This window comes from Takifugu flavidus, chromosome 17, assembly GCF_003711565.1.
Source record: "Takifugu flavidus isolate HTHZ2018 chromosome 17, ASM371156v2, whole genome shotgun sequence".
Lineage (NCBI taxonomy): Eukaryota > Metazoa > Chordata > Actinopteri > Tetraodontiformes > Tetraodontidae > Takifugu > Takifugu flavidus.
The window spans coordinates 6633085-6652875 of record NC_079536.1 but is presented as its reverse complement, the minus strand read 5'-3'; the positions used below and the strand labels follow the sequence as shown (position 1 = coordinate 6652875).

General features: G+C 44.9%; 1 protein-coding gene across 1 annotated transcript in view; it reads right to left on the bottom strand.

The window, feature by feature from the left end:
* The window catches only part of kcnb2b (potassium voltage-gated channel subfamily B member 2b), a 57592-nt gene extending 37926 nt beyond the window's left edge, over positions 1 to 19666 (bottom strand). Inside the window, exons 1-2 of the mRNA XM_057012932.1 lie at positions 19528 to 19666; positions 18045 to 18704 (exon numbers count right to left, since the gene is read on the bottom strand). Coding sequence (XP_056868912.1) covers positions 18045 to 18629 — 585 coding nt within the window. The 5' untranslated portion in view covers positions 18630 to 18704; positions 19528 to 19666. The remainder of the gene's footprint in view (positions 1 to 18044; positions 18705 to 19527) is intronic.
* Positions 19667 to 19791: the final 125 nt, after the last annotated feature.

Genomic DNA, 19791 nt, shown 5'->3' with positions numbered 1-19791 from the left:
AGAAGAAAAGAGCGAAAGATGGGTCGACCGAGAGCAGGAGACAATGGATGAGAAGAGGAAGTAAGGCGGTAAGAGAAGTGCAGACTCATTAATCATGCTTCATGTGACAAATTAGAATGATTAATGGCTTCTGTTAGGAATAAAATACAGGTAGATAGATGGGTCAACCATCATAATTCCCTTTTCCATCCTCCATGGACGGATATCACATTAATATCTACTTAGAGTCCCAATGGCCATCCGACGCACAGCATCTCTTAATTGATTAGGAAACTGCATCGCACGTTATAGGATTTATGCCATTTTTTGCGATTTTTCACCCAATGATGACAAATCACTCGCGATACCCATAACAAACAGCAAAGTGACGGCCCATACTCGCTTTCACCGCAATTCAGGGAGTTGTAAAAGGTCTTAAGAGATGGCTCATCCCATAAGGCAAAGCATTAAACAAATAAATCCGCGGCAATTTCTCTGAAATGCTGCAGGTATGAAACTGGAACCGAGCATAATAGGATGCAAAGAACAGCTGATAGCTGCTGCTAATTCTGAACCTTCGCCTCGGGATTAGGAGCACAAATTCAATTATTTGCTGCTTCCAATTCATATATAACCCATGCCAGTTAGCAGTGTAATATTAACAAGATAATTTTCTGCTGATACATAGTGAGATTGAGATGTATATTTTATATATCTATATAGATATATGTCTATATCAATATAGATATATACAGATATATCTTGATATAGATGTAAAGATATAAGCAGATCCAGGAATCCTTACAGGGAATGACCTCTTCTATCCTGGGATTGGAAGGAAAACACACAAGAATAAGATAATACTGTAGCACCAACTCCAGAATCTCCCATTATCCCGTAATGGGATAATCCCGTAAGGATATATTGAGGTTTAATGAGGTAAGAGCACATAGGTTTCTGTTCACTGCACATACGTCTGACTCTGTGACGCATGTCGTCGGCGCATCTAGGTGTGATTCCGTGAAGATGTGCAGGGATCCGCGCGTGCCCCGGCTTTTGTTCAGGTCATGTAATATGGACTCGCTCTTCTCTGTGAGGTCGATACAACAGACTGCTTTCCCGAACAGAACCCAGGAAGAAAATAAAACCTATCCCCAAAACGGATTCACATCATCTTTCTGTAATCCTGACAAGGTCGCGGCCCCTGGGCAGAAAAACAACCCTCATAGGAGACGAGGATGTCACGGGCGTCACCAAGTAAACAACGTGCGCATCCGTCGATGAAGCTTTCCTCAGAGTGCCTCTTCACACCCTCACAGAAGTCTATTAGCTTGTCACTGTCTTTCTTTACAGTCATTCAGCTTTTACACACGGCCGGTGGCTGTGCGCAGCGGCTTGCTCCACATGAATAACAATATCTGATTATTCAGACAGAAGCCAAGTGACTCAGCCGTCTCAACTCATTCATCTTTCCCCTCTTCTCTTTGTCCTGCGTTTTCCATTTTCCACCAGTTCTTTGACTCCTCCCTTGATTCATCTTTTAAGTCGAGCTCCACATCATTCAGTGCCGTTTCTTAATGTTCTCGCACCTCTCAGCCCCTTTTCTCACTACACACTGCCGGGAAAAGCTAAGTCTGCCGACGGCGATACGGGCTTACTGTTGTGGGGGTGGGATCAGAGGAGGTGGAGAGGGGAGCACCCAGCACTCATAGGAAGGATACTGCCTGAGCCCAGAAACCTCAGCCCTGCCGTCAAAACATAAAAATAAAGCTCAGGACAAAGCACCCACAGGGACAGACGTGGCTGTGTCCACCTCCAGCCTGGATCAGACTCCTTGAAAAGCCACATTTGGAAATTTTGAAAGGCTGGAAAACAAAACTCACTGCAGAAAAACATCATTTAAAAAATACCTTCTAATATGCTGCACAGATTTGGGACCTTCAGGAAAACGGCAGCAGGCAGCCGAGGCACTTGGGTAGCCACCCGCCTGCAGTTCTTATTGGATCCTGATTTGGCTTGGTAGCTTCCAGGAAAAATATTAGCATTGAACTCCTTTAAAATTAAAAGTGGAATGAAGAAATCTCTGTGAAAAATCTGTTGTTTTTTAGCAAGTCAGACAGAAAAAAGGAAAGAGCTCAAAAAATTGAAACGACCTTTAAATAACCTGACAGTACCTACATTCAGACGGCCTCGCATTCCTGGGCTCTAAGTGCTAGCTCTCTTTGATAAGGAAATAAGCCTCAGAGGGCTTACGAGAGCTGACCGAGTCAGCCCCTTTTCAGATGTGGGCACCTGAACAATAAAGGTGGGACTCTCACAGGAGCCAAAACAAGCCTCACATCAAAAGGCCTCTGTCCTTCCCTTTGCCTTTCAATGTCACTCACCCTCCCTGCTTTTTGCCACTTTTCTTTTCCCATTATCAGCCTGTTCTTTCTTCCTTTACACGTGAAACATAACCTCTTCCCCTTTCTAATGACAAAAAAGGTATTTATTAGCGTCGCCGCAAGGACAGACGATCCCTCCATCCATCTTCTGCGCAGAAACCCAACTTCTGTTCCTTAAACTACCTCAAACGTTCCGTCTTTCGTTTCACCTCCGCTGGAGCGAGAGACCCGGCGACCTGAAACGTAAAGCTTTAATTGTGGTGATGGAGTGCTAGCCTGTGATAATAGGGGCCACAGAAACCCCTTTTGAAATGCTATTAGCAAATGAGAAGAAGGGTTGAAAGAGACAGGAAGTGATGTCACCGTGGAAAGTTGATGCACCCAAAGAAATCTGTGGAGGTTCGCCACTGAACAAGGATGTGTCTTATTAATAAAGGGACGATAACAGAGCCATGGGGCTTGCCAAATGTTTTGCACTTTTGTTTCTCCGGGCCCTGTTTGATAATTACCCAGTTAATGTGACCAAGGGGGGGGGGGGGGGGGGGGACAGATTGAATCAATGCAGATAATAGGCAGTAAGTGAACTCCAAAGACCGAAATGTCCCTCAGTATTCTTCTGATCTGCTAATTATACTGCACATGACAAAAATACATCATACGTCGTGCTTCGTGTTAGTGCTGCTCTTTGCAAAATGAAACCTTGGCAAATTAGCTTTGTAGAATCTCTTAAAGCCCGTTTTTGTTGAAATTAGGCAAGTAACCAACATTTAATGAGTCTCCACCTGCACATCTCCACTTTAAATAAGTTTTTCATGGCATCAGTTATCTTGATTTCCCTCCGTTTGACATATATATTGAACACTTTCTGCAAAGCTTCCCCTGTCAGTCATGGGTCAAGCGCAGCCGGCTGCAATCTGTGGCCGAGCAGATCTGGAAAATATCGTCAATAATGGAAAGGCTCACAGCGATGAGTCGAGCAGACAACGTGCCATTGCAATAACCATGAATGTGAGTGGGGGGTGGCGTGGGGGGGTTGTCTCCCTCATTTGTCCTCCGCTCGCCTTTATTACTTGGGAAGTTCTAAGAACAGATGGAAATCAGTTCTGGAAAGAATGGCCGTGGGTGCCTTGGCTTCGGAGAACAGCTGGAGATTGATCAGGCAAATGGAGGGGAGGGTAGGAAACCAAGGCCATGGGCCAGTGGCCAGAAAATAAAGCTGCACAGTGTCCAGTGTCCAGAGTGTTGCAGGTTCCCTCCATCTTCTGTTTTCTGTCCAACGCACATGGCCCGCCAAGTGTCACTTTTTAATGAGCTACTTCATACAGCTGTATAATTACTGCACTAACCCTCCTTAATCAGTCATTGCTGCGCGCATTATTGTCCCCGCACTTGTTCACTCTGCATTACCTAATCGCGGAGCTATCGCACAGCTAAGACCAGGTCCAGCGGCGCTGCAGTGTGTTTGCAAACCGGAGCTCATTTGAGACCAGGATAAATGCTTCAGCATCCATCTCACATGATGTTATTGTCTTGAAGGTGTTTCCGTGGCTTCTTTTTTGGACGCATTCACCATCTTGTGCATGTTCTGGCTCTATAATCAAGCAGCTGCATCGCAGCGAGGGAAGGCACATAATTGCATGCTTTCTTTTCCATTGAGCTCAATCCATGGCGAGCTGTGAAAGTATCCACTGTTGTCTTGGTTACATGTTTCTTCTTGTCTTTTCTGCCGCTATAAATAACGCCGAGGGTTCTGAACTCAGAGGAAGCCCCCTTCAGTGTGAGTCAACGGTGTAAAGCACCAAGAAGTAAAAACTGAATGGCAGAAGGTTCGAGAAAAAAAGTCGAACGTTAGCAACAAACGGTGAGGATTTAGCCCAGGTGGGAGACAAGAGAGTGACCCGAAACATCCAATCGATACCGACGCTTAGTTAAAAAACAGAAAATACGCCAGGGAACAAAGACACAAAACAACATGACATGCTGGCATGTGATTCCCATACTTGCGGATTTGTGACCTTCTCCAAAGCCAGAGCATGAGAAATCCGACACTGAAACAGAGCCGTTATGGATTCCAGCACGGCGCTGTTGATCCTGGCTGGCAGGTAGGATTTAGCGCAGAATTTTAACTGCATTTTGTGCTCAGGCACCGCGCTGGAGGTGCAGATGCTGATGTGGACGCTGTTGCACACACTCAGCGCCTGTTTTCTGTGAAACAAGTCCAGGATTCAGCAGTTTAGGAGGAGCAGGATCAATACGAACACATATCCCCGTATTCACCCAACATGGACCCAATATTGGACCTTTGTCATAGGTTCAAGACGCTTCTGACCCGAATTAAAAATAGAATTCCCATATGTTTCTCTTAGTTATAAAAATCATTTCCCCATAGTTTCACACGCACGCTCGCGCCTACGTCAGCACATAACTCAACCCCATCCTGCTGATAGGCCACGCCCATCAACCCTCTGAGGGTTGTAACTGGCTGTCCAGGAGGGATGGATGATGTCACTGATGCTTTCCGCTGCGCCGCTCTCGTAATGGAGTCAATTTAGCTCCACGCTGGGCCATTTCTGTCCGGCCTCACCCCATGAAGGACACATTAGTTCACCACCCCGCCCCACCCAGTCTCCACTCCTCCATTCTCACTCTTTCACTTCCCGCTGCTTCCTCTCATCTCCCTCACTCTGCGAATCATCTACTTTATATCATAAAAGCCCCACATTTACATTTGTTTGCGGCGTTATACATCACAGGCCTTTTTGCCGTATCATTTCACAGCCACCGATGTCCTACAATAATAGCGATAAGGCAATGTCACAGAAATGTAAGCTCGACTCTCACATGATCGCACGGAAGGTGTAGGTTTGATTTCATGCTGCCATGACTAGAAAGCATGCTCCGATAACTTTAAACACTGCCCTGGCTTCGGTCACCTGGGCACATTTTTCATTCTGACAGAAATCAGTCCAATTTAATGTTTCAAGCTAGCTGCTCCGACCGGCTGTGATTTATGATCTGTTATTTATGTGTGATATGATTACCTTCCTGAACATTTACCTGGTGCGCTTTCTCAGCATGATAATCAGGATGAAAGAAAACAGAATCAAATCAGGGGCAGTTGTACATAATATGTATCTGCGGCAATCTGGGTGATGGTGTAGTAAAGAACGCACGTGCAGATACCTCAAATTTCAAAGAAATGGATATGGAGGGTGAGGAGTTTTAAAAAAATGCTCCACTCTGTCTGGAAGCAGCTTCTAAAAGTTCCACGCGGACAGACGAAACATGACAGAAGTTCACTGTCCTCGTGTAAATGGGGCCAAAGTAGCAGGAAGGCATCCCAGATTTCTAGAGGGGGAAAAAAAAGATTGGCTCCACTATATCAGAACATTAACTTCAGCTCATTCTTCTGGTTTCCAGAAGTCGGACAAAAGATCCTCCGAGGACCTGCTTGGAAACTTTTATTGTTGAGGTGGGAAAAAAATATCCATCACCGTGAATTGTGTCCAGATGGGCAACTCATAAAGAGGGTGCACAGGGTGCAACTTTTCTCTTGATTGGTTTATAAAAAGATGTATTCCAGGCCTTGAAACCCAAATGAAATTCATTTTTATACTGAACTCTTTATATGGAACCTTGCCATGCTGTTGTGGGACTAAAATGGATTTGAACTAAATATTAAACTTTGTGTGGCTTTCACAAAACTGAATACATCACTGAACCGGCAGTCACAGAACACACCATATAGTGTGTGTGTGTGTGTGTGTGTGTGTGTGTGTGTGTTTGACCACAGCACAGAATCTGAGATGACACACAGCTTCCATTAAAACAGCATCATCTTCAGGCCCAAAATGCTCCCCGGACATTTCATACATCCTCTCGCTGCTTAATCAAATAGAAAAACACAAGTAGCCTTCGATCACTGTCTAAGACCATCACACTCCATCACCTTCCCATAGTTTATTAATCCACAGCCACCGAGACTCCAGCCTATCCGTCACTGCCTCTCGCACCGCTACACAAAGAAGGGATTAAGTTATCAGAAAGATGGAATGATATCCAAATGATCCAGCTAAATTCAACGTGTTGCAGTGGAAAGTGGACTTTAAATAGCCCTCTCTGTATTTATGCCAGATTAGTGCCGACACACACGGCTCACTTGCTAATTTGCCTAAATTGTCTTACGCGGGGACATCAGATTAGCTGGTGTGATGACTTGCACTCGTGCCACATGGGCTTGTGAGACGCTCACCGAATCCAGGAAGGAGGACACACAAATGCAAACACATATTAACCCTTTCAAACACAGCGACCATTACAGAGAACAGTTCAGGTTCCGTTCAGGTTCAGGTTACGCATAGCTTTGTTGGCACAGTTGCTTCTCCACCAGTACTGCAGTATCATCCAGAAACTCTTTATAGGAGGTTGTGTGAGACCTGGGTGAGAAAGGACCAAGGCTAGAAGGACCAAATAAAGACATTTAATACAAGTTATATTGTGAGATGTAGGTACCGCGAGACAGGATTGTGTCTTTATCTTTGTTTGTGTGAACATTTTCTCTTTGTGTCACTACATAGTCATTTTCAGGCCCTTCAGATGCCTCCAGTCATTCTAGGCATCACTAGTCAAACACGACTTAATCGATTGGTAGCGGTATGGATATTGCTCGGACGTATCCTATTTTCCTCCAATTAAAATGGGCCCAGATTCCCATTCCCTACCACATTTAATGGTCCATGCCTAGAGGGCCAATGCAAAGTGCCCGGCAGTTTTCTCTGCTGGATAGAGGAGAAAATGATTGTGGGTGTGTGTGTGGGTGGAAGCAAATAGAGGCCAGAAAGAGATTGGCATCAAGGGAGGGGAAAAAAAGAGGAAAAATAAATAACAGCGAGCACGATGAAAACAGATGAGGAACCTAATGAGAGGGTTAAAATTGGATTAAAAGAAATGGTGCTTCATTGCGACAGCAAAGATGCTGCAGGTGCAGTCGAGTTTATCAGCTATATCACTTTCCAGCGCGAGTATCCTGCTTCCAAATGAACCGTGACTTTGCTCCGGCTCGGTGTGTACTACTCCACATTATGCCCCGTTACACTTCCAGCAACGTCAGCTAAATGCAAATGCGCCTCATATATATAAACAGAGATATGAAGCTCACGCTTTGAACTTCAAAATAGGAAAGACCAGCAGGCAGAAGACCCATTAAGCGCAGCAGAGTTTACAGAAGGTTGGACGTGCGTGTTTTTTTTTTTGCTTGGCTGTCACACACATCAGCAGCACGGGGTGTGCTTCTCAAAGGGAGGAACACTTCAGGTGCAAGATGAACACATGTGACCATTAAACATTTAAATAGAGAAGGAGAAGAGAGAGAGATGGGGGAGGGAGAGAGGAAGAGAGAGGGGAGGAGAGAAGAAATACATGGGGGGAAGCTAACCAGAAACAACAACATTATTTCATCTGACAGCATTATCGATGAACCTCTCGGATCGAAACAAACATCACATAAGGAGTTAGGAAATTATTTGGGGACTATTGATTTTACAGTAAAGCGTTTTCCGCACGTGTTCAGTCTTGTGAGTGGCCTAGAAACAAGCGCTCTGGACTTGGCCGTGCACGGAGCAGCAGGAGACGAAGGACGAAGTGACCAATGAGGATGAAAGGCCACATACCTGTGAGGCACACAGGAGCACACAGCCCAATCTGAGCCACTACAGAGCTCCATCATTTTCCTCTATCACTGTGCTCCACTCTGCGGTGCTCTCTCTCTCTCTCACACACACGCACACACACACACTCTCTCTCATGGCATTTCCTGGTATTTCCCCGTCCTTGCGCTACATTAGCTTTTCATTCTGTCTGCGAGCACTCAGTTGCAGTTCAAGTAAACGTCCTCCTGGCTATCAATATTTCATATGAAAACACATCTCCCTCTTTGTGGGTGGTACCAGACGTAAAAGGCTGTGAATGGCATTATATTATTCAAACAACAAAAGGGACATTTCATTGTTTTTAATGTCATGTAACTGCAAATCTGAACCGCAAAGCGTGCCGCTTTAATGTGATGCAGTGTTCTACATGAATGGCTGCGCTTTGCTGCATTTGCATACCTGCACACATTCAGCGTGCATGTATGTGCTATAGTGCACAGCAATATGGGCAGAGAACCAACGGGAAAAACACTGCAAGCATGCGGGCATCCTGTTTTAAGATAGAGATGAATGTAAACGGGCACATTTGGAGAACGTGGATTCACCTGCACTGACAATGGCGTTCCTAATCTGGGTTGCTGACTAAAATACAGAGCCTTCGGGCTTTTACACAACCTGCTCTGACCAAGCTATCTGAAACTCTGAGTTTAATCTGTACATGCACAAACTCTGACTAGAATAACCTGGAATGACACACAAGGATGGAGCATACGCCTTCTGTGTCGTCATGTGGAGGCAAACACCCTGCAAGTGTTAATCCCAGTTTGCGTATATGTCCACCTGTTCCTTCCCCTTTTGTCAGATTTAAATTCAGACAAGAGCCACTAATGCCAGATTAGGCTGCGAACCCCGGTTAATCTATGGGTACCTTAACAACATTAACCCTCCCCCATCTTCTTCCTTCTATCAGAGGGAAAACAGACAGCCATTTTAACGAGCCTATCTTTGCCCCCATTTAACCTTAATCTGCCCCAGCGCACCAGCAATGCTAACTGATTCGCCGCTGTCAAAAGTGCATGTAGCGATGACAGGCAGGCAGGACAACGCGGCTGACACAACGGACCAGGGCAGGTTATTTCTCTCTTCAGATGGTGGTGTCATCAGTGGGGATTAGGGTAGCAGCACATCAGGCAGGGGAGGGGGGGTATTGCCCTGACTGTCAGACAGACAGGAGGCTGGATTTACACGTCTCAGCACCAGTTAATCCAGGCTGGGTTTTCAATTAGGAGCAAGAAATATGTGCAATTTACTTCTCTTAAACAAGCTTGGATATAGATTATATAGGATCAAAGCATATTTAATACAACCTACTAGACTCTTTTCTCCTGAATTCACCTGAATCTGAAGTGGACAAGTGGATCTAAGAAGGTGCAGGACTGAGCGAAACACACAAATCTGGACCCAACATCTAAACTCGCTTTATATTTTTTTTCTGTAAGATCAGTGAATGTATCCTGAGCCAAGTTTTTCCCCCAAATTGAAGCAAAATGCTTTTCGAAACCCACGTTTGTTTGGCTGAAGGTCACTTTGGAAAAGCATCACTATAAAACTGAACACTGTCCTGAGTGAATCCAACAAGACCAAGCTTTCATCAGCTATGAGATGTGAAGAATGGGCTTAAAATCATGTTGAAGTAATAAAACAGGAGATGAATCATATTTCCAACAGAGGATGAATCACTAACCGATTTAATGCTTCACGCTATAATCTGCATTATCTTTTACCCATTCATTATGCAGTTATACATTTCAAATGAAGGCAAAAATGAAAATTTGCACATTATGGAAATGAAATATTTGCCTTGCTGTGATTCCTAAAAACAAGTTTCCTTTTACAGCATCTTTAAATTAGATCTCACACTGAGCTTTATTGTTTCAGGTTATATTAATGGAAACATTTACACAGATTTAAGGCGGTATTAGCATAATCTAGATCAAGACTTCTAAGTAAAGTGTAGGACAAAATACAAACACAGGATGGCAACAAACAATCCACCATCCATTAACACTGTGTTTTGATTTCAGACACTTGATTTAATACCTCTAAAGAGGAGGCAAAAGAAGTGAAACCTGCAGTTTTCAACACCTTGATGTTGCTTAAAGTGGGTTCATCACAAATCAAGTATACCGGTACTTAAAAAATCCTTAGTTGGGTCAGTGCCATAAAAGGTGGCCAGAAGGGTGCAATAAGACAGAGGGGGCAAAGAAGAGTGAATAATTATATAGCAATAAACACAAATGTAAGAGCATCAGTACATTTATAACATACAGCAAACGCTAAGCTAGCGTTTCAAGGCAGATACTTGCATCGTACAGACAACACATGCTTGTACTCTGCTCGAAATACAATGAGACACGGGCCTTTCAGCACACCGGTCAATACCTGAGAGTCATCCTATCGACTGGTGGAGCCACAGCCAAATGTCAGCACCCAGCAGACTTCACAGATCCTGCCAGTCTCTTCAGGTGGCAGAATAATGCATGGAAATGCAAAGAAAGTCTCCCCAACAACACTTCGGAGGAGATGCTGAGCCTCTTTTTATTAACTTTGAAGACACGCACACACACGCACACACACACACACATGCATGCAGATGAGAGGTGACCTCAGGTGTGTTAGATGCAGCTGATTCACCGGCCCGCTGCTTGGCTGACAGCGACACTGGTCACATGGTCTGGGTGTCCTTTTGTCCTCTGGGTGTTCCGATGATCACCTCATTTGACACCACACACAGACTTTAAGTTAGAGGGAAATTTAGTGGCATTTTGAACTGGTTTTAAGGGCAACTTCACAATTCAGTGACTCCATATTTGAGGTGTTTATCTCAATAAACAGTTAAAGACATTTCTTTATATATTGCATAGGAGAAAATATGCATAGAAGCAGAAGAGGCGAAGGCAGCAATACTGTGGTCAGCAGGAAGGAACTCCTGTGGCTCAGCAGAAGATGCAGGAGGTCCAATGTGCAACACGGAACGTGACATAACATAATAATTACTTCTGTCACTTCCTGGGGTGCGGGAAGACAGCAAACAGCTGGTAGCAGCCCACGGTGACACCATACGCATTATGACACAAGAGAGAAGCAAAACAAGAAGGAGGTGGTCCAACACAGGAGCTTAAATTAGAAAAATGGGGAAGAGCAGAGAGGAGGAGAGGGGAGGCGGATGGTGATGAGAGGGGCCGAACCACAAGATCCCCTGCTCCTTCACTCCATATCAATGAGGGTAGGGTTGGCAAGAAGCTCCAACCTTTTCCACCTCCCAACGATCTGTCCCTTTTCTCGCATTCATCCTCAGAAGATCCTTTTAAATTAATCTCCTCTTTCATGTAAACTCAAGTGCCTGCTCTCCTGCCGACGCTCTGCAGACACTCTGATCGGCCCGATCACCCGGGTCGTGAGAAAAGAGCAGACGTCAGTTTTCTGAATTCTTTCAGATAAACGGAAATCCCACCTCAATGCTTCTCAAAGCTCGGTGTCATTAAAAGTGGCTGTAGTTGATGCTTATCATAGCCCACAGCTCAACAGGAGCCCAGATCTGCATCAGTTAGAACCACTGAAACCTTTGATGGAAGTAAAAAAAAATACACAGTGGAAGAAAAGGAGAGAGAACTGTGCTGAATACTGGAGTCAATGGTGTCTGAACTGTATGAGCATTTCCTTTACATTTGCATTTGGGGTTGGCTGTGGGGGCTGAGGTACCAGCTGCTCTGCCTCTCCCACAGCCTGTGGAGATGAATTGCTCCCTGGGTGTTGATAAGTCACCATGGCGCACCACGGTCGCCATGGAAACTATGCAAACACAGCAATTCTGAGGAAACAAGTAAAACCAAGTTGATTACATATTTCCAAGAGCACCGGGGCAGGTTGTTCTTGGTCAGTGGAGACTGCGAGCGCTGAAGGTTCTCCCTTCTGTTAGTGAGGATCCTGAAAATGCTTCACCATTAGTCATTTTTCAGGCCGTCTGTGCTGTTGTTGCACGCAAACGCTTATTTTGTGTTAAATAAAGAATAGAGCAAGAAAATGCTCACATGCTTACAAATATATAAGTATATACGAGTATATAGGCAAGTATATATGAACCGCTCCGGTGCAGTAAAGTGTGCATTAAAAGAGGAAATGGGAAAATTTAGGGCATTTATCAGTCAAAAAGAAAATGTAAAAGGAGGCTTTGAAAGCTGGGGTGACAAAAAACAGCAGGTAAAGGACACTAAGAAGAGTGATGGCATAAGGACAGTGAAAGAGACAGCGTGGCACTGGCTGTGCACCCACACTAGGCTGTCTCAGCAGAATTTAAAGACGTGTTTGGCTGTCTGTCTGACACGCCCGCTTCTGTGTGCCGTCCTTTCCTAGGGCCAAACACATGTCCTACTGTATGTGCAGAGATGTGGAAAACCAAATATGCTGTGAGTGCGTGTGTGTGTGAGTATGTGTGCTGAGGGAGGTTCACCAGAGCACGTAATAGAGACCCGGCGCTGGTAGCATTTAGAATGATGACTACCTCCACCTCAGTCCTCTCTCTATATCTGCCTGTGTCGGACGTCCTTCAACAGCAAAAAGACAAGGTGGGTAAACCCTGAAAGAGGACAGAGGTGGAGACTGTGAGCAAGAGGAGATGAGAAAAGAAAACAATCATCTCGGATCTATAGTGTCACTCTGCTACTTCCTACTTCACAGCCACTCCCAGATTTCAATGGGATTCCTGCCCTCGGCCCGATGCTCCGCGCCAACGTACAACTTAGCTAGGCCCGGCAAGAAAATGGGATTTTCAATCAATGCTGCGACCATTGTTAGTATCTGGCATCACCAACAACTGCTTGGTTCACAAAGGCTGAATGGGAGAGATAAACTAAGCCAGCCGGGGAACGAGGGGGCGATTTTCACATGGAGATTGTCAGATATCTGTCCTCAACCTTAGTGGAGAGTAAACAGCGGTTTCATATCAACCAGATATGAGCGACAAAATCCATCACATCCAAAAAATCCCCAACACTGCATCAGAGCACGTGCACTGACACAGAGTGGCACGACTGACTTCATCAGTTAGACACAAACACAACTCCAGACGCTAATGGCGCTCCCTCTCCATCAAGTGTGCTAACTGCCATCTGTTTGCTAACAAGTACCCCACGTCAGCCTAAAGCAGGATGTCATTTATTGGAAGTTGAAGGATGAGCTGGCGATAGATCAAGAAAATCCAAATGTCTCAGGTCTTCTTGTGACAGGAGTAATTATCACGCAATCATTCACCGGTAGTGCTGCGTTAACCTTCTTTTCTTTTGCATACTAATAACTAGACGAGGATTTTAGGACCACGTCCTCAACAGAACAGGAAAATGTAAAAATCCGCTTCCTGTTAAATTTATACGAGACGGTTACATAACAAGGGGGGGAAAAATATGAAAATGATCTTCAGTAACAGCACTAGTGTGACACATTTGCTCAGGAAAATGTGAGGGTGTATTCTGAGGATGACAGTAGAATTACTAATAAGACTTGAGCCATTAGACTCCTCACGCCATATGGCCTCCCATTAGCTCTAGCTTGTAGTGGCCATGTTGTTCATTTTAAATATGTGTTAAAATGAGTTGTTTCTGTTTCAGTCCATTAAAGTGGGTAAATAACTCGTAAAACAATGTAGATTTTTCCAGCCTCGGGAGCTCTTTTTAATGACCTCCTAAATTCATGCACAGTTTCTAGAATAATTATAGGTTTTTATTTTAGAGCATGTGTTCTATCTCTCTGAAATGCTCAAAGATTTCTTCCTTTGCTGTTAAAATGTTCTCTCTCTGACAGGATACACAAATGCCGCATTTATAGCGTAAACCTCTCCCGTCCAAACTGAGAATTTATTGATTTTTTAAAAGTTCATTTTACGACGACGCCGACAGATAGCCCATCCATGCCGAACGTGATCCTGCGGTTGTTCTGAGAGCTGACATTTGCTGCTCGGTAACAAAACCATAAATTCGAGAGACGCTAGCGCAACAGCGTCCACTGCTTACACCGCTCAGTTTGTTGTGCATATGAGGAAGTTCATGTTTAGATTGAGCAAAGAGTGGGGCAAACTGGCGAGTACTTGCTGTAAATACAGCGAAATCATCCATTTTTCATGAAAAGCGCTGACTTTAAACTAAATACTCTGACCTGAGCGGAGGCTATGAAGGAAAGGGTCTCCCTATTTGGTGTACCTATAAACTCAATAGTCATTTAAGATATATAGCGTATTAAAGAAAATAATAAAAATATGAGATATTTAATTGGAAATCCTGTGTTGACACTGCACCCTGGAACATCCCCGTGATAAATGTCATTGCCTCTGCCCATGCGGGATCTACAAGGACTCATGCCACCTATAATCTAGGTCCTCTCTTATCTGATTATAATTGTGGGGTAAAGAGGATTTAGGTGCTTGTGCCTAAATGCGAGGCTGCACTGATTAGAGCCCAGGCCGAAGGCTTACATAACAAGGAGGCGAGAAGGCGCGCTCTGTTTTTTTTACAAAATGACAAACTCCTCTCCGGTAATACATGCTGATAAGTCCCCAAAGGCCAAACAAAGATAGTGTAGTTCAACAGAAACTCCCTTCGGTCATCTCTGCTGTCTCTGCCACACAGGCATCGCTATTAAAAATGCTAAATCAAGTGTGCCTGGAGGAGCTACACTGCCATCAACTATCCAAACTGAAATCCATTCAAGATGAGAATATTTCTGGAATAAAATTCTACCGTGTACAGGGTGCAAACAGGTTAGAAAATTGGACTTAATGTTGGCTAAAGGTCTCCCTCTTGCGATATTTCCTCCTCTGTCCTCTTGTTTTTGTGTTACAACAGTCTTGGAAGATATTAAAGGAGAGCAAGAGCAAAACTCTCCACAAATCATGCAGAAACTTGCCATTAATAGCCCTCATAGTGTACTTTGGAACAATATTCGAGCAGATAAATCTACCGGACCACTAAGATTGACACTTGCTGTTACATATTGTGCTACAGAATCCTCAAAGTGTATCCTCATTGCCAGCACTGTCCACCGAGGGTTGAATTTGGCCACTTGCAAGCGTGGGAGTGCTGGAGAAAGCAAGACTGCGCCTCATGCGGGCCCATTTCGAAGCATTCCCAATAGCTAGACCAGATTATTAGATAAAGGAAAGAATGATGTTGCACATCCACATTAGGAGCATGCAGAGGGGTAGGCAGGGCTGATGTAGGGAGGAGGGTGGAGATAGAAAAGCAGGACTTGAAACATCGATTCCATTTAAAACCCTCTCACTCTGCCATTATTTTTCAGGGTGGCCCAGCCGGAAAACGACCGTAAAGGGAAGAAAACCCTAAATAGGGTAATGCTTTCTCTCTTAGAGTAATGAGTTTCCTGCAGCTTTAATATTTCATGTGACATTGCTGATATTCCGAAAAGCTTTCAATGAACACAAATCAAAATAAAACAATGCTGCTCTTGGAGAGGATACTATAAATAGATTTAAAGAGAGCACAATAGGCATCCAGACCCAACAACTGTAGGAACACTAATCATTTATAATGCCGTGACAGTCTGATGTTACATCCACTAAATCTCTGGTGCAGCAAAGCGCCCTCACACTGATATTTATGACACCCATTCAGTGTGCTGCCATGCTGCCGTGTGTGCTGCCATGCTGCCATGCGTGCTGCCAGGCAGGTACCTGTGCTGTGGTACAGCGTTAGAGTACATGCAGCGTCATCATCACACCTGCGACGGGTAGCAGATGAGGTCCATATAGCAACAGACATCATGGACACCCGCCTTCTGCACCCCCCCACCCCATCACTCCCTCACTCTTGTGATGAAGCACTCAACCAAAACACGCGGTACCACAAAGAGGCCACTGCATTAGCCAGCGGCATCTTTGTTTTGACCACTGCATTCATTATTCATTGGGGAAGGTTTGCAAAGATCCAGCTCAGCATCTAGAAGCATAACTTACATGACTACATCTCTTACATCATCCTCTCTCAGTCTTTCTCTCTCTCTCTCTGCAGGTTTTCTTCTATCACTTGTAGCATCCTCAAATCCAGAGTTTTTCTCCCTCAAAGTCCTCACTGTTTCCTCTCTTCGGGGGCCAGTGCTCTGCTGTAATTGTTAATTTCTGAATCCCTCCTTTGATTGACCCTGTTGAAAAAGGTCACTCCTCTCATGCTTGCCCTTTTATTTAAGGGCAGAAAGAGCCATGGGTGACACAGAGAAGCACACTGTGACCTAAGAGCCGAATAAAGCAGCCCACAGAGGAGAAGAGGAGTGAAAGAACAGAAAAAGGTAGAGAATGTGCGTGTGCAAGGCTCGGTGATTGCATTTGACATACAGCTCAGGTTGCTTGTGAAGTAAAGGTTGTGTACCAGCCTTGTAATAGCATTTGCTTGGTGAAGGGCTTTCAGTGGTCCTCGCTGCATCAAGCATGCCGCATAAAAGACTTTACCGACCTCAGACAGCTGCCACCTGACAGTCGAGTGGCCAATGTGGTCCGTTCCAGAATTTACTTTCAACGGCACATGTGATCAGAGCCGCGCTGTTAAGAGTCACGTTCTGGTTCTGCGCATGGAGCACTCAGCAGAATGCCAGTGCAGCCTGAATTATGATGGGATTTCCCTGCAAGGTTTTACAGGCTTCCCCCACATGCTTTTGAACTGGTCAGCAATACAGGGGAGGCGCGTCCAGGGAACGAGGGATCGCACTGTGGGTGTAATTTAACGGCTGAGTATCATTGAAATATCCCAACGCTGTCACCCCAGCGCACCTTAAATGAAAATACTGATTTACAGATTCACTGCTGACAGATTAACCCGATAATAGAGCTGACACGGGGTCTTTGTCAACCACAAATCACTGGTTGACTCATGAAACCAGAAATGACACAGGGCGGGGCAGAGCAACGTGTATGATAATAAAACCACATCTTAACCTCAGACCTCAAACGTCATTACCACGTTTTATAAAGGTTAATAATAGATTATACATTTTCTGCCATGCAATAGAGTACTAAGATTGAATCAAGTATGATTTTTTAGCCCATCTGCTTGCTTCATTGGGAGGGACTAAAACAACGCGGCGTGTGGCAGAGAGTCCACGGGACGCATCTAAAACAACGAGGGGATGATGTCAGAAAGTGTCACACCGACAACCCGATTGTTTATGATCCTCTGACATGAAATATAATCCAGGCCTGCCCAGAACTGCCTCATGATGAGATCAGGATACTGGAGACCAAAGGTAAATTACATCTGATTGGATTTCATCAAGCTAATGTGGCTATCTGCAGCACTGACCTGCCTAATTGTGGATTGGACTTGAGCAGGTGGAGGAGGAGGAGGAGGAGATGATATTTTTGGCATTTTAGCACAGCTTTGATATCGCTACATGGGCATTTTACCACGTGCGAATGCTTATGATGCAGCAGTTTTCTAAACATGTGGTACGTGGGAAGGGAGAAGTGTCGATGACTGTCTCAGTCTCATCAGAAAACCGCATGAATGTGCTCAAGGTAAATATAGTAAGGTGCAGCAGGACTGACAGAATCGCAGAAGCAGCGGGACTGAAACATGATCGTACTTTTAAAGATGCACTGTAGCAGCGCGCTGACAGACCTCGTCCTCACTGCACAGCAGAGGAAGCAGAACCAGATGTGCACATGACACATTCGCTCTTCAGCTGCTGTTTTATCCAATTTATTACATCCAATATATCTGGATTTCTCAAACTCAAACACAACCAAATAGCTGTTGTTACTTGAAAAGGTGCAGTGCACGCAGATGGCACAAGAGACTTCCTGAGATTACAGCACACGTCTGCTCCGGATTCAGATTGATGAACTCATGCTTATCTATTACACGTGGGAGTAAGCCTTTAATAAGCGCGCTGGTAATGTGTTATGATCTGGCCGAATGTGACCGGGAGTGTGAGATGGAGGGCGGTGTGATCGCACTCCCAGTTTCGGTTCCCTTACCTTGGCAGCCACCGAGGAGCTGGGCTTCTCCAGGAGATCCCACAGCTTCTTCCTCTTCTCCGGGCAGCAGGTGTTATCAAACTCTCCCTCTCCTTCCCTCTCGCGCATCGTCTCAGCCTCCCGCCGCAGCTCCTCGTTCATCTGCTCCTTTTTCTGGTGGTAACGGGCCTGACAGCAGGACTCCAAGTAGATCTCATCAATCCCCCAATAGTCTAACTCCTGGCCGAAGGAGAGGGCGCACATCTCCTCCATCATGTGCAGCTTGCCGGTTCGGTAAAAGTTTAGGATTGAGGTGAAAGCCCCCGGGTGACGGTCGAAGAAGTATTCATTTTCATTCAGACTGTAGTCGTCGCAGACCTCCATCAGGGACTCGTGGGTGTTGCAGTCTCGGAGCTTTCCCAGACGAGTCCGGGGCAGCCGATCCAAGGTCCTCCACAAAACCTCATGGTTCAGACCCCCGACGTTGAGGCGGACCCTGCGGGAGCGAGCCTTGGTGCGGATGATGTCGATGGGCTCCGGGGGAAGAGAAGGACTGGTTTGAGCGTTTGCAGGCTTGAATCCTGCCGGACCAAGTTTCTCAGCCATGGTGGTGGAAAACGATGGGGAAAAAATAAAACTTTGTAGTTATGTGGGGTCCTCTTTAAGAAAGTCCCTCCATGGCTGCAAGAGAAAGAGGTCTAAATGACTGCTGAGACATGACAAAGTGTGATATTTTAGAATAGTATTCTATACGTACACATATATTCTATGTTTAACAAATAGACACCAAAACAAAAAGGGAAAATGCAATCAATAAGGTGAATGGTTTCTTCTGTGCATGTGTGAGCTTGAACATTATGAAGAAAGTCTTTCACAGAATCAATTATTTGGTTTTAATGTCCAACATGGCTGCTTTGTTTGACACCCCACTTCAGCATCTTAAGACCAGAAGGGTAGTGAACTCCTGCTGGAGCAACACTTACTGCAGCCACTTATTCAATAATGTTCTTATTGTAATAGACATGGTTCACATCCACTGGGTTAAAGTACTTTTCTATGGATTTAAGTATTTTCCACAGATAAAAATTGTAGAATCTGAATCAGTCTGTTTAAAACATATTTGTTATAGCTTTGTGCTTTAATGCAACGTGCCAACACTCCTCGAGGCAACAGTTTAAGTCACATTTGGTAGTGCTTTAATGACTAAAAATGACTGAATTGAAAAATGATTACTAAAGTACTATTTTTACCAGAAAAAAATAAGATCATAAATAGGAAAAGGGTTGATTGCGTAAAAATCTTGTCATCTTCTGAAGTCCTTTACATAAAAAAAAAAAAAAATACTGCATAGGCTACCTGTTACGCTAGAATGACTGCTGTGAGCTCCTCAAAATTAAACACCATCTGTGTGAATCAGCCTAAAACAGGCAGCACCGGCTGCACATTTCCTTTATTCTTCCTCAAAGTCACATCCACATTTGAAAAAAGTAGCGAAAACTCTCACCTTGCCGAGGTAAACCTCCTCTTGCATGCAAACTGCTCTGTTTTCTTCAGGAGTAGGGGATGAAAAGGGAGCCGGGATTCCCCTTCAGTCAAGCGGCCGCGACCGAACAGAGCGTCCTGCGGTGGCCGCGCACGGAACGTTTGTCCCGCATTTTGTTGAAAACGAGTCGAGAAGAATATTGTAAAGGGGAAAGGGCGTGTCTCCCTCTAAAAAGCCATGGCATGAGAGACCCGGCGTTGGCTCGCCATCAGAACACGAGGTGAA